The sequence below is a fragment of the Cydia pomonella genome, chromosome 7 (genome assembly GCF_033807575.1).
Source record: "Cydia pomonella isolate Wapato2018A chromosome 7, ilCydPomo1, whole genome shotgun sequence".
Classification (NCBI taxonomy): Eukaryota; Metazoa; Arthropoda; class Insecta; order Lepidoptera; family Tortricidae; genus Cydia; species Cydia pomonella.
The window spans coordinates 18,300,142-18,316,157 of record NC_084709.1 but is presented as its reverse complement, the minus strand read 5'-3'; the positions used below and the strand labels follow the sequence as shown (position 1 = coordinate 18,316,157).

Below are 16,016 nucleotides of genomic sequence, written 5' to 3'. Positions count from 1 at the left end.
TGCTGCTGATTTACCGAAGTATATATCTTGTGGCGAGTACGCCAGAAAATCATGCAGCACTTACAGATTACTATAATAGCACCTACTTTATAAGATAATTTAATTAATCTTGTTAAAAAAATATAGCCATTTACTGTTGCACTAACTGAAAAAAATCTTATATGTGATCCGAATATGTTTTTTATATTACACAAATCACTAATCACACAAGTTGTACCTTGCGTTACGCGTGCTAAAACACCAGTAACTGCACCAAGTCCTGCAGGAAAACGGCCACGAGCCATACAGTAGCGATGTCACGTCTCCGCCGTGTATGTGGGAGCACATTATGTGTCCTAATGTGCTCCGAGAGACGATGCGTTTGTTTTGCTTGCGATCAGTTAACCGAAAAACAGTGGCTCCAAACGTATCCCGTGACCAAGCGTAAAACCAGACGTGTTGGGATAGCTATTACTTTATTTTTTATGATACAGGAGGCAAACGAGCAGACGGATCACCTGATGGTAAACGATTACTGCCGCCCATGGACACCTGCAACACCAGAGTTCAAAGGCTTAACAAATATTTGTAATGAATCGGGTTCTGTGGCCATCGCGCATTTTATCCTATCGAGCCAACATAAATCTAGTACGATTTTGGTTAGTCTGTTGTTGCAAGTATGTAAAATATTTTTTTCAAGGCACTTGCCTGTCATTTAAATGAGTACCATTTCACATCCAGACTATAATCGCGTCGGAAGAGGTGGCTTTTTAACGATAAGCCCGCAAAAAGGTAAATAATTTTGCGTCAGCCCCCTCTTAAATATAAGAAACATTTAAAATTAATTTTATGACTGAACAAAATTATTGTTTTTTGAGTACGCGCGCTAACGATTAACGTGGCGACACCTATTCAATTATGCACGCTAGTTAATTTTATTAGTCTTTTAGTAGTAGTAGTACTTTAACACGGTTGCGTCGCCAGTTCCTTTTTCTTTGAACTTGGCTGGACACGCTACCGCGTGTCTAGATTAGTAATTTAGTATTTATTGGAATAATTTATAGAAAACTAATGGGAGCTTCTCTGCGGTATCGAATCGGTAATGAGGAGAACCAGAGTCGTCGACATAGCTCAGAGAGTTGCATGCCTTAAGTGGCAATGGCCAGGGCACTTACTCGAAGTACTGATGGCCGTTGGGGCAAAAAGGCTCTTGAGTGGCGACCGGCAGCGTAGGCAGGCCCCTTACAAGATGGACCGACGATCTGGTCAAAATCGCAGGGACCGGTTGGATGAGGTCAGCACGTGACAGGTTGCTGTGGGAGGCCTTTGTCCAGCAGTGGACGTCTTTCAGCTGATATGATGATGATGAATGGGGTAATTAATAACTTAAGATGCTATTCAACGTTCCTATTATCGAATCATGTCAGAATACAGAAGTCGTGTCTCGGACTAGCGCCTGGGTTGTGCAAGCTGTGTAACTCGAGGACATGCTGACCGCTTGCAGAATTATATTACAGGACTCTGAGTTGGCACTACCACGGGGTATTTACAAAAACATCGTTTACAGTCTGCCTATCGATTATTTGTGACTCAAAATAACCTTTGCGAAGCTACGTCACATTCATATTGACGTAGCGAAGTAATTTTGCAACATATTTGGAAACTCGCTGTCCGCTCTGATGGAATGCTTCGGAGGCGTGTCTCTTGATGTTTGGGTCGCAGAATTATGAGGTTGAACCTTAACAATTGTGTAATATGGGTAGATACTAATGCAAATTCGTTGTATTTTTTAACTATGTTATTTGAAGCTATATAAACAAACAATATATAACTAACAGGACTAGATGTATCTTATCCTACTCTAGGTACGAAGTTTCAGAGCAATCTAGCTATGTAGTCGTTTTAAAATGTGACCGCGGCCGGCAAAACGTCCCACTTTGTCGTTTTCCATAAGAATGCCTTATCATGTTATCTGTATAAATATACAATAAAATCTCGCCCTTATGGTAAACGACTAAGTGGGACGTTTTTCCGGCCGCGGTCACAAGTGAGAGGGCCACGTTTGTATGGAGAACCAAGCTTGCTGGGGACCCTTAATGATATCCTGAATTATACATAAATTGTTTTCTTTTAGACCCAACGGATCACAGAGTGAAATTTAAAAGCGCAACAGTGAATATTTTGTTTTCGAACTGTTATATTGCTTTACATTGCTTTTAAAAAATACTCCAACAAAATAGCAAAAACACTTAGTACAGGTTTTTATTGGTATCAGGCTAGCTCGTCTTATTAGTTTATTTCTTATTTGGTACCATTTTGTATTCGTCACTCGTTATTTATTCGTCTTGTTCGTTTTTTGTCATTAGGTATCTACTTTGGTTTGGTTATAGTCTGGAACTTGTCTGTCTCATTCGTTTTTCGTCACGGTCTTCCTTCGCCTCATTCGTTGTTTGCCTTCCTCATTTTTCGTATCATTCGCAGGTTATCCTTAGTCACATTTGTTTTTCGTCACTCTTTTGTTGCACTCATTTTCATTTGCAATTGGTCTTGTTCTTTTTTAGACACATTTGCTACTCGTCCGGTTTGCAGTGGTGCACTTTTTTGTGAAAATTATTATTGTATTCGTTTTAGACCTTTTCAAGGGACATTATGTTGTGTGTCATAAAGTGTTAAATAGGTATTGAAAACGATATGTGTAATTTAAGTTTGTTATAAAGCAATAGTAGTAACAGCGATTGAGAGGCAAAACGAACGTGACGAACTCAAAACGCGACCAAATACGAAAGAGAAATGTGCCCAGAACCGAATTTGTCAAATATTTTTCGGCGGAAAGGTAAATAAAAAAAAAAAAAAAAACGGAAAAGTCGAGTAACGAATGATACTAAGGAAGACCATGACGAAAAACTAATAAGACATTAAGAGAGAGACAAGTTATGGAATACCTAAGACTTATTAGGACCAAAACGCGAACGATCCGAATAAAGAACGAGTGGCAAATACAGAAGGATACGAAATAGAAATAAACGAGAAGCGATTGAGACTCGCGCCCGCGATGATCAACCTATTTATTTTATCAACGATTAACATAAATATAGGTTGGGACTTACATTTCCTGTTTTTAGTTTATTTGTAAACATATATGAATAATCTAGAGAATAAAAATGTTTTCCACTGTGTCTTCCTAATTTATTTTTAGACCAAATCATAAGTTATATCATAATATGTATATCACGCATTAAATAAGTAATGTGTATTTTTAACTTTTGCCGTATTACGCACTTAATCACCCACGTTCAAACAAGTTTTGAACGACGCATAATTATGATGATAAACATTTGTTACATTTGCATTAAATAGCTTTTTATAAACTGATTTTGGTATATTCTCTCCCGGATCAATTAATTTAATTTAAATTCCGTTAATTGCAAGGGTGCGTTCCTGAGCTTAAATAAAGGTACTTTCTAAAAGTCATCGATATTCTATAATTAACTCCATTTCGGAGAGTTTTTTTTTATGAATAGGACCTTACTAGCGTGTGCTTTATTAATTTATACATTGCTACTAAACGCAAGTAATATCTCGGACGATCGATATTCGAAATGACATTGATATGCCACAGTTTTCAATTGTTTGGTTGAGTTAAATGTAATGCCCGTGTTACAACAACGCATTGAATTATTTTTATTAATTTTTATAAACTACTTAATGCCATTCAGTTTCCGTAAATATACTTACTGATCTCCCGAAGGTAACGATGTTTATAAAAAACACGGTGTATGACACGGTGAGTTGTTTCCTTATGTTAGCTGGTAGAATTGACTTTTAAATGATGATTTTCGAATGATTACTTTTTATTACGTTCATTTGGATTTAATATGGTTTGATTTTTTTTGGTATTTCATAGTTCGTAACTTCCTTGCGTTGGTGTGGTGAAAAATTTTGTGTTTCACTCGGAGGCAAAGTTTGTGGAAACAACTTTGCCCCCTTGTAAAACAGCTACGTTTTATCTGGAGAATATTACTTACGACTCTTAAGAGCTACTTAGGTTATGACGAAGCTTAGGTGTTCTGCAATTTCTGGTCACGTAACCTCTGCATGTTGCAGCCTACGTACCTACGTAGTTATAATAAAACATGCCCACTGCTCAGGTAAAATCCAAATTTTTGTATTCGAACTTTGTGTAATGGTAAATATTGATACATACAAATATATGCCCTGCATGTGATGTCATAATATGTAAAGCCTTGGTCATATATAATTGGCACATAAATTAGCTATGGTTAAAAAACATGGCGAGAAAAAAATGACAATCACAGTTCAATCTCAAAACTTTAAAGTATTAATGTTGAAAATATTATTCTGCTAGCTTTATGTATTTTAAAGTTTTCGACCATGGAAATTGAGAAACGGAGATTGATCGGGAAAATCCTTATTGGTCAGGGACGAAGATACTCGTAGCCAAGTCGCTTATGACGCCAAAAAATTATGTTTGTAAAATGGGTCAATGGAACCGCCAATCGGACCATTAAAAAGCTAAATAACATTATTATTTAGAATTCACCATTCACAACTTTGTTATATTACCCATATAGGTACTTAAAGAAATATAATTTTTCTAGTTCGTACCAATTTTATATGCCGGTCATAATAAATCATTATGCAAACGAACTCTAACCCCCTAAGTATATCTTAATTGATTTTCAGCTAAATTGTTGACTGTGCAAGAATACTATACATCCAAAATGTTACATATTTTACGTTTCAAATGATTCACCAATTGATTTCAAACATCGGCAACATCATCGTCACTTCGTTTCCGATCCTATGTTCGGAAGTTGGCATATATGGGTGGGCTGGTAAAACCCGACCGATTTTACTACGCATTCTTGAGGTCATAAGTCCTATATTATCATTGCCTAACATTATTTGGCATAACCATCACTTGCCCTAACACTCGTATGGCCGAATTGTGGTTGCCCAATTCCACAATGGCCGATTTCGTTTTGGCCTAATTTGTTTTTCCCTAATGACACTTACCACAATCGTAACATACCCTAATGTTACATAGCATAACAATCATTGCGTCTAATCATTAAAAATCCTAAAAATGATATGTCCTAACCATCTTTATACCTAATTGCACACAGCCCATACCTTATTGTGGCCTAATTATAATACGTTTTGGTAGTAATCACTAATCACCCAAATTGCGTACAGTTAGCAATATCGACGCAGCCCCGCTTGCGCGGGGCTCCTATTCTGTGCCGTTTGGCCTTCGGCCGTTTGAAGATACCTAACGAACCTAACCTACCGTTAAATTTTCACCGTCCCAATCCCAACACTCCCAACACCGACAATTTTACAAGCGCCAACCATTAAGGCAGAATTCGCACCTCGTTTGCGAGTTCATTCCTGCATATATGGAAAATAATATGATGACAACTGATAATTAGAGCAGTACCCATTAGGCCAAAACAGTTCGGGCATCACACTATAATAGGGATTTCATGTAATATGCAACAAACCATTAGGGATACTCACCATTAGGACAAAAATGCTTAGAAAACATAACATTTAGGTAAAACAATACATTATGCAAAATTATCATTGCGCCAAGTGACTGTTATGCCAAGTGATCATTAGTCCATAGTAGTTAGGCCAAGTGATTTTAGGCCAAACGTTGTTAGGCATTCAGAAGGACACCCAAAAATGTTATTTGAGTTTTGGTCAAATTGTTTTCTTTTAACAGCATTTTTTTTTTCTTTTTGCTTTTTCTGCACACTAGACATTATTTCATTTTACATCATAACGAAAAAACACATTACTACGAATACTTTTAATTTATTACCACATAAAAATTGCTAGTTTTAAAGAAAACATTAAGGTATATCTAAATCAAGTCACAGTGGCCGCGTCGCAGCCAAAACGGCGATATCCAAAAACTTATTACAGAAACAAATTTTCACAAGAATTGTAATTATACCAGAAACCAATACAAATAAGATCCAGCAAACCTCGTATGATATTTTAGTCTCTAAATGCGGTCAAGAATACATCTTTAAAATCTGTCGGGTTTTACCAACCCACGGTGTATATTATTTAATATGTTGTTAAAAAAAGGTGATGCAAAGAAAGCTCATCATGTCACTTGCTGTTTTATGCAGAATTGCGTATCGATTTTCCCGAAATGTTAATTTGTATACACGGCTAGGCCAAGGCGTCTCCGTACATCAAACAAACGTGTGAATATCTAGACACCTACCCAATAATTTGCTACAATTACTCTGACTCATTCGTGTAAATATAACTAATGGTAACAGAGTTGATTGACATTTACGTGTCTTAAGTTATATTTTATTTTTGCAAAATCCATGGCCTAGAGATTTTATACTAATCGTGGACCTTGTGAGACTTGAACCAATGTCTTATCCAAGTAACGGTTTCTAGCCAGTAATGTTTGTGTTGTTTTGACGTACTCAATGACTTTTACGTTAAATTTTATAGTATGTGCTTGAATTTTTATGATCTAATCTTTGCGTAAGAATAATTCTACTGTTTTGTAATGTTTATGCATAAATTCAATAAGTGGTATAACTATTAACGTCAGGCTAGATAGGCGAGTTACATTATGCATTTTCAATTCATACATACATTTATACGTTATACCTCTTACTTGGCACACATCAGTAAAAAGATACAAGAAAAATAAACAATAAATAGGTGATATAGGTTCCTAAAACTTTGATACAATATCTTGAAAGCAATAATAACCGTATCGTATTTCCACTTAGTTGATGACCTTTTTCATGCCTGCAAGTATAATCGTTACCTGTAAGCAGCTTACGACCGGTAGCTGTGGAAATCACTGGCGGAGAACTTTATCCAACATATTTCGGCTGATATGATAACGATACTCATGATAAATTTCTTTGGAATTTTCCTTTATGTTTTTACCTTGATCGGCAATAAAAAGTCAGCAGCTCAAAAACCTTCAGTGACGTTTTTCCACGAATCAAATATTGAGCTTATTGGAATACAGAGTACTCATTAGCATGAGTCATAGTCATAGCGCAGGTTCTTTCGTTAGTTACCAGGTTACCACCTCCAAAAAAAGTCGGATTTGAAGCATAATGAGATAACTACTAAGCGTGGGCGAGTATTTCATTTATACACTTAGCTATTTATAGACGGTTAACCAGTAAATAAATATATTAACTATCAATTGGTTGAAATTGGCAGGTTTTCTTGGTTTCTTGTTCCTGATGCAATGGTACATTACACTCATATCGGTAGAGTAATTCTCATGCAAGACTGGTGCGATTGTAGAGAATTCCGATTCCCATTAGATCGGGGCCGCAATTAGCGACGCGTGTGAAGGCACCCATTATAACAGCAGGGCTTTTATTTACAAATTACCTATACCAGCCGTTACAAGAAGCCCAGTTTAGCTAGTTTTGCTTAACGAATAGTTGTCAAAGACGTAGGGTTCACACTATACAAGAAGCGGGCTCAAAACGAATACAAAGTTTTTTGTATCAGGCAGTACCAAGCCAATCTACGCCGCTCGCAACGCAAGGTTCGTAAGAGTAATTCATTTGGGCAACAAAAGATTGAAGGCTCGCTTTATCTCTGACTCACTTCAAAGTCAGTTTTACATTTTCACGAAAATAGAGAAAGCGGATGATCGAGTTATCATACAATTATGTTTTAAAAGGAAAAATGGAACCCACATTAAAACTGTGTTGCACCGTGTAATAGGGGACTCTTAACCTTCTTTTAGTACCGTCTGCACTTGGATAAGATGATTTCATATGAAGATGACAAAGCGTCAATGGCGTGTCGCGGAGTTTGAGACCAAATGTCTATCCCAGAAACAACCAGTCATGTAAAAATACCGTCGGTAACTACCTAGGGAGACAGCAGATTGTAAAAAGCTCGCCGGAATACGTTTTTAATATATTACATATTACTAATAATACATGGAAATCATACCAAAAAAGAGGTGTTGCCTTGCATCAAATGAGGTAGTTCTGTTTTTTATATAAATTGGTAGTGATGAAATAGTAATGACAAATCCAAGTATTCCACCTCGAAAGCCCTCCGGATCATTGTGTGTATAATATACAGTACAGCGAGGGAAATTGTTATAACTCGTATCTCTTGTATATTTTTGATGAATCAGGCTGATCCTCTGAATCCACAGCACTCCTTTTGGGGAGCGTGTGTGATAGCATTTCTTCGTCAACCTGATCAGGCCGGTCGAAATTGTCATTTGATGGTGGATTATCAATGAATGGTTTTTCAATGTCGGCACACATCTCCGGTCCTGTATATTCTCGCAGGATTGACCATTGCTGTAGTTGCAAACAGCTGAGCATTTTGCCCTGCTTTCCTGCAACCACAACTGCTGGTACAACCTTTTTTGCAGTTACAGTTAGTTCAAAATTTAGCAAACCTTTGAAAAGCCGTGTCTTAGAAACTATTTAGCTTACTAAGACTAAATTATAGTCAATTTATTGCAAATATCATCTTCTTAAAGGTTTGCATGTGAATTTTGCCGTAACTCCGGTTCTTAGTGGAAAAAATTTACAAAACCTGAAAAAAATCCTAAAATTTAATGGATTTTCATGTACTTTACAATGATCCCAAGGGCTTTCGAGGTCGAAAACTTGGATTTGTTATTACCATTTCATCACTACCAACATGTTAAAAAAAACAGAACTACCTCATTTGATGTTAGGTAAAATGTACCAATTCCATGGGCTATAAAGTATTCGTCAAAAGGAGCTTTGTGCATATTGGCTGCCGCTGCAGCCTCTAAAGACGATGAATCGCCGATTCACACGGTTATCGTTGCAATAGCAATCATTTAAGAGTTTAGCTTTGACTTAATGCCCCATTTGCATGGCAAATCCAAAAATAAAATTTTTTTGGACCCCTGCTTCAAATAGTGGCTAAAACGACAAAAAAATTCACCAACACCAAAGTACTTAAATAATTGATGCCAAAAATGATCATTTTGAGGGGAAGATTATAAGAAAATTGAATAATTGCACTGGAAAAGCCTCGATTTAGTTGTATCGTAAATTCGTAGCTCGGAGGAGCATAAAAAAAAATAGTTTCAAATATCTTTTTCTTTTTAGGGTTCCGTAGTCAACTAGGAACCCTTATAGTTTCGCCATGTCCGTCTGTCTGTCTGTCTGTCTGTCTGTCCGAGGCTTTGCTCCGTGGTCGTTAGTGCTAGAAAGCTGAAATTTGGCATGGATATATAAATCAATAAAGCCGACAAAGTCGTACAATAAAATCTTAAAATTTAATTTTTTTAGGGTACCTCCCCTACACGTAAAGTGGGGGTGAATTTTTTTTCGCTTCAACCCTAGAGTGTGGGGTATCGTTGGAAAGGTCTTTCAAAACTAATAGGGGTTTTCAAGAAACATTTTTTGATAAAGTGAATATATTCGGAAATAATCGCTCCGAAAGAAAAAAAAAATGTGCCCCCCCCCCCTCTAACTTTTGAACCATAGGTCCAAAAAATATGAAAAAAATCGTGGAAGTAGAGCTTAAGAAAGACATTAAATGAAAACTATAGCGGACATGATCAGTTTAGCTGTTTTTGAGTTATCGCAAAAAGCTTTCCCTTCATAGTAAAAAGACTTACTTTAATTAGGTACTGATTATGCAAATTTGCCTATTTGTTTAACTCGGGTGAAAGGTACCGTTTCATCCCTTGGTTAACAATTTACTATACTTTAAGCTCCAGTTTAGCTTATTATGACGGAAGAGTAACTACGGAACCCTACACTGAGCGTGGCCCGACATGCTCTTGGCCGGTTATTTTTACTTCATTTCGGATACTTCTTAACCAGTCCTCGTACCTATTTGTAGAATTAGAAGTGTTATATAATTTCAAATAATACTCGTACAAAAAAGAGGTAGGTAACTATTATCAAAGAAAACTTGAAATAGAGGTGTATTGTCAAAGAAAAATTTGTAACGACGTAAATTTTATGCCACCTTTCGACACATAATTAAAACTTTTAGAACGCCATTTGACTTTTATCCTTATTATTTCACTGATATGTGTTCAATTTGTTAAATATCAAAAAGTGGCGCCTCTTTGCTATTATGTTATTTTTAGGATGGTCAGGAATTCCTATATTGCAAAACCTTTTGTGTCGTCTCATTTATTTGAAACTACGGCATTGAACTGTGTCGCAACTATGTTAACTTAATATTTTTATACATTACCTTTGCATAACTGAATAATGATCATGGCCAGTTAGAAATCTCTGTTGTTTTTGTTAGAATGTGTTGATAAAATCAATTTCTGATAGAGTCCTTAAACTTAATGATCAGCTGTCAATAAAATTGGTTATCTTATAAACCTGTTAAGTTTTTTGTAAAATCGTTGGAGTCTAGTCTTGATATTATTTAGGTATATCGTGATTGTAGTATGTAATACTGACACACCACTGTGCCTAAATAATTGCTCGTTGTCCGGCGCAAGACGATGCTTGCTTTGATACAAGACTTACATTTGCCTTGACCGTCACTATTTAGGCGCCATGCAATTATTACGTGAAGACGGGACATCATTAAACAGTAATTTCATGATAATGAGTCACAAATCGTAGTGTCAGGTCCGGTCGCGGCGGGGGTCGCGCATATCGTCCTTGCCAGGAATGCGAGGTCATCACGCCTTCGTCGGTCGCGTTCTTATGTGGCGGTCCTCTTGTGAAACATAATTGTTGTTTTAACGCTCATTCCGTATTCTACACATGCGATTATGACGGTTCATGGGTCACACCTTGTGCTGTCCACCTCGCGGCCGACTAACGCTCTATTAATGTGAAAAGTTGCGCAGCCGTCCAACTCTGGGCGTACTTATGTCGCTTTTAGTTACATTTGCCCCGCTAGCAACATGCAAATTTTGTTGATAATTGCAGGTTATTAGTTAAATTGGTAATAACCGGTATTGACTTCGCAAGTAGCGCTTACTAAATTATATGCTCGTGACTCTTACCTACTGACGTAACGCTGAAATTTTCTTTAGGAAAATAAGCAAATTCTTTGGTAATTACCAAATATGTAATTCTTTAACATTGTTCATTTTGCCGAAACTGAAATTGAAGTGTAAAAAAGAAATGCCTTTATTGAAATTCCATTGGTTAACACAGTTTTCGTCACTCGCTTTACCTAATCTTCAACAGTCCTAAAAAGATCATCGTCTTGGAAACGTCAACCATCTGTTTTGTTTACCTTATATGCGATGCTTATTAAACCTACGATGTGTACGTTACTATAATGTCAACTCGCCTACGTACTACTAATTTGACGTCAATTATGACATATACTAAACTAGATCTTGACGCAACAACGACCAAATCAACCGGGTCCGCTTTGAAATGCTATACCCATATCCTTAACCTTTAAATACCTCAGCGAATTGGCCGTTCCGATTCGTATCCGCGACACGAGTCACCATTCAAACTGGAGTACGCACGAATACTCAACAACCGTTTATAAGTCACGTCATTAAATCAGGTCTTGGCCCTAATACGCCTAGCAAAAAAAAAATAGCAACGGTTGATGTGACTTCAGTCTTTATAAATTACATAATCTTAGAAAAATTTCGTATATTGCTTTACGAGTAAATGAGGACAACTATTAAAAGTAGACTTCAAATAATTTCTAAAAAGGTTTGCGTAGTAGAGACATCGCAAAATAATCTTCAAAAAAAAAATCCCTGGTTATTTCCTTTTTCTTTTTCTACTTGCTATACATTAATTTATTCTAAATGCTAAACAAGATTATGCAAGAGTTAAATGGAATTTCTTATAAACATGTACTCGGGTATTTCCTAACCGTGTATCCTTGTTGGTTTGTATTTAAATTCTATAATGATATCGCCTAAGTTGTTTTATTCCCTACATCCTTAATCCGCTTGGTCGAAGTTTCTTGTGACGTAAAAAATCAAAATTTCTTTAAAAAGTATACAGATTAATTTAAAGATGGTAAAAAATATACAGCTTAATTTAAAGATACCTAATACAATTTGGACAAAGTACTCGTATGTAAAATATTAACAAAATCACCGAAGGCCAACATCTTATCGAGCGCTCTGGAGGCAATTCAAATGTGATATAACTATAAAAATATCAAGAAAAGTTGAGCTCATTGACTCCGAAAATCATAAAATAACACGTCATTTAGTCAAAAAATGAAAAAAAAACAGCGTTTCTTGTATTAAGAGAATTTTGAATTTTTTGATGTTTTCATCACGTATCATTGTTACTTGAATTGGAAATTCGTTTAGCATAGCCCCGCCGGTGTAAAATGTGTAAGGGTCCATATAATTTCAAATTTCAAATGTTCCTAGGTGGTTAAAAATATCCCTACATTACGTAACAAATATATAAGTAAAAATGGCCAGTCACAGTTTTTGTCATCCAAGTAAATAAGTATTTTATAGGAAGACAGTGTTGCATCTGTTTATGAATGCCCTTGAATGATATGTATAAAGGTTACAAAACCGTTTATACACGTGTCATCATTCACTCGGGTCATATTTACTTGGAAATCTTGATTTTTTAAATCAAAATAATATCCAATCAGTTGAATTAAAAGTTTTTCGACCTTTGATGCAAAGATATTTTCGGTATGTTAATTTAATGATTGCCAGGCATATTTCTTTTTATGACTATTTTAATTAGATTGTTTTCATTGTATCATTCTTAGAGCTGTTGTGACAAATAGTAAATACAAATATTAGGTATAAGAACAGACATAAGCTTAAAGTGCTACTACATACATCAGTTTCCTTACTTAATAAATAATAAGTTGTGTGGGAGGTATGGTAAAAAACGTATTATTAATTAAACTCGCTTAAAACTTAATTCTTATAAAGCTTGAATCTAACTACAGATATGTTTTCGCAAAGCTTGCTTGATACTTATTATAAATGGGTTTTTATCAATGTATAGAGCGAACACACTAAGCGTACTTATTTCTCAGGTTAGCATCGTTGTCAACGATATATCATTGACCAAAGAACGTTTTCGAAAATTCTTAGGTATGTAGGTACATCTTAGTGTGTGAACTAACATAGTGCCTTATTGTCCCCAGCTGCGAGTACCACTCCGGCAGGTACTGAGACCCCGCGACCTTACCGTGGTGATCTCCAAGAAGCATCTCAAAGTGGGCATCAAGGGCCAGCCGCTGATCATTGACGGGGAACTTGACGCCGAAATTAAGATGGAGGAGTCCACGTGGGTGCTTCAAGATGGACGCAACCTGCTTGTCAACTTGGAGAAGGTATGTTACATTCTTAAGGAAGTACTTGGAAGTGGGAATCAAGGGCCAGCCGCTGATCAACGATGGAGAACTGTCCTGAACTGTCCTCCGACTGGACTCCGACGTCAAGATGAAGGAGTCCACGGGGCTGCTTCAGGACTGACGCAACCTGCTTGTCAATTTGGAGATGGTATGTCACATTCTTCAAAAAGAACTTGGAAGTGGGCATCAAGAGACAGCCGCTGATTATTGAAGGGGAATAAGTCGAAATTAAAATGTTGGAGTCCACGTGGGTGCTTCAAGACGTATGCAACCTGCTTTTCATTTTGAAAAGATTAGTCACGTTCACGTTTTACACGAAGCATCAGAGGTTCAATAATTGCGTGCATAAAGGCTAACCCTGAAGAAAATACTATACTATGAGATTGATGGGCTTGTATTAAATATCGCTCTCATGCTATAAAACAAGCGGTTTTAGTGGGTGACGAATAGCTGTCAAAAGGTTAAAGAACTCAACTAATGGAAATAAATTGTATTCAAATTGGTTGTCTGTCATATCCTGTTTTTTATTATTTTTCTATGCCATATAAAACCTTTTAACTTTGAACTTTTTGATTGCAACTAAATAGCATTATATTCTATTGTAATAAATATTATAAAGGCATACTTATGATCATGATAGCACTTTGTTTAATTGATGCGTTCTAATGATATTTTTCTTAACGGGAACCGCTGACATTAGATAAATCTCTGTCGCAGATCTTTTGATAAACTGTCGGAGTCAAATAAAAGTTTTAAAATATGTAGGTGACCGTTCGAAACCAGGGAAAGTCATTCGCATTCTAATACTATTGTTTTCCGAGCTAGCTATCGCTTTAACCTTTCGCATTTCGTTTAAAAGCCATCCTCATTAGTTTGACCGACCTTACCTCTTTGTAACCGCTAAGCGGCGTTCCTTTGGCATGTTTTACAAAAATACTGGCATACTACTTATTTTTAATTAACTTAGAACACCTTGTAACACTTTGCAGTAAGACTAATTTATTTTGTACGTTACGCGCAATTTACGCGAAGCATTCTTAGTCTTCAATCAATTTTAATGGCTAAGTTTACAGTTAGTTACACTGCTGTTATTTTATTCTAGGTGAACAAAATGAATTGGTGGAGCAGATTAGTTACGACAGATCCTGAAATATCTACGAAGAAAATCAACCCAGGTATGTCATATTTAAAAACACTTAATTGCCATCTTTATCCATGTAATCATACTAAACGCGGAACGACGATTGGCAATGCAGGTTCAGATTTCTTAATTAAACGTATTTCTGATTAAGGAATATATTATATTCTTATTCTTATGATATACTCAAACATCTGTTCAGAAAAAACGACCTCCCACGACAGTCAAATGCGCAAAGAGCGACTTTATTATGGAAACTAGCCTGGCAGGCTTTTTTATATTTCTTAATAACTAGTTTTTAATTTCATTCCTTATATTAACAGCACTCAAATCAGAACCAACAAAGTAATTATGCAATAATAATTACAAGTCGATGTTTAAATCCTACAGTGGGACTGACTTGAAATTTATTTAAAGTTAGATGTAACAATAAAAGTTTTTATTATAGAGGATTATGTTATAATTTCAGAGCCATCTAAACTATCTGACCTTGACGGAGAAACCCGCGGGCTAGTCGAGAAGATGATGTACGATCAGAGACAGAAGGAAATGGGGCTCCCCACCAGCGACGAACAGAAGAAACAAGACGTACTCAAAAAGTAAGTAACTGCACTTACACTAACAATTTACTAGAGAGCTAACAGTATACAAATATAATATAGAAACCACTAAATATTAATATATCCGCTAAATTCAATCACCAAATCACATTTAATCGCTAAAATTTTAAAGAATATAATTTACAGTACATATGGTGCTACTTTTCCGCACTAGTGCGTAAAGTAGCACATTATGTAACTATGTCGAAACTTTAAAGAGCCATATGTACTGTAAAACGTAGTACGATACATGTGCGAATAGGTATTCGCAACTCGTGTCGATTTAAAACACTCCCTTCGGTCGTGTTTTAATTTATCGCCACTCGTTTCGAATTTCCTATTTTTCGCACTTGTATCGTAATGTACTATTAAAACACCGACAAGACCGTATCTTGCCTTAACAACTGGAGACGCCTTGTCTGTAATTTTCGGGAGGGGAACGTCAAATGTATGACTGGCTGTCAGATAAACATTAGTCCATATAATACATATAAACATCGGCCGAGGTTTTCGACAGAGGGGTAAGCTCTTAAAGGCGACTCCGGTTGTTAAATCCTCCAAGTATCGTGTCAAACAATGCAAACGCAAAAACAAAACAAAATAGATACTTATTTGGGGAACTTTTTTTATTTTTACATCTTATAAATAAAATATAGTACTTATTTAGTCAGCAAATAAATGGTTTTAACCAGAATGTTTATCAGTAGCCTTGTAATATATAGAGGCAAATATAACGGACCTTCAAGCGTTTTACAGGTAGTATAAAGTTTACTGTGCATTCAGTACGTAAAATCTGCCGATCGAAATGCACCATTAACGCACTACTAGCCTAACGCTGTTGCAGAAGGTCGGACCAGTCGTTGTTGTGTAAAGCCGCTGTAGGTTCAGAGAGCGGAGTTTAAAAAAAAATCGCATCACCTTTTTAGACCACAATACGGTTGCCAAAAATTTAATTATAAATCTTA

At 36.2% G+C, this 16,016-nt stretch overlaps 1 protein-coding gene across 1 annotated transcript in view; it reads left to right on the top strand.

Moving 5' to 3' along the window:
- LOC133520044 (nuclear migration protein nudC) overlaps window positions 1-16,016 on the top strand; it is a 44,528-nt gene that overhangs the window by 27,564 nt on the left and 948 nt on the right. Inside the window, exons 5-7 of the mRNA XM_061854306.1 lie at window positions 13,105-13,293; window positions 14,417-14,489; window positions 14,922-15,051. Coding sequence (XP_061710290.1) covers window positions 13,105-13,293; window positions 14,417-14,489; window positions 14,922-15,051 — 392 coding nt within the window. The remainder of the gene's footprint in view (window positions 1-13,104; window positions 13,294-14,416; window positions 14,490-14,921; window positions 15,052-16,016) is intronic.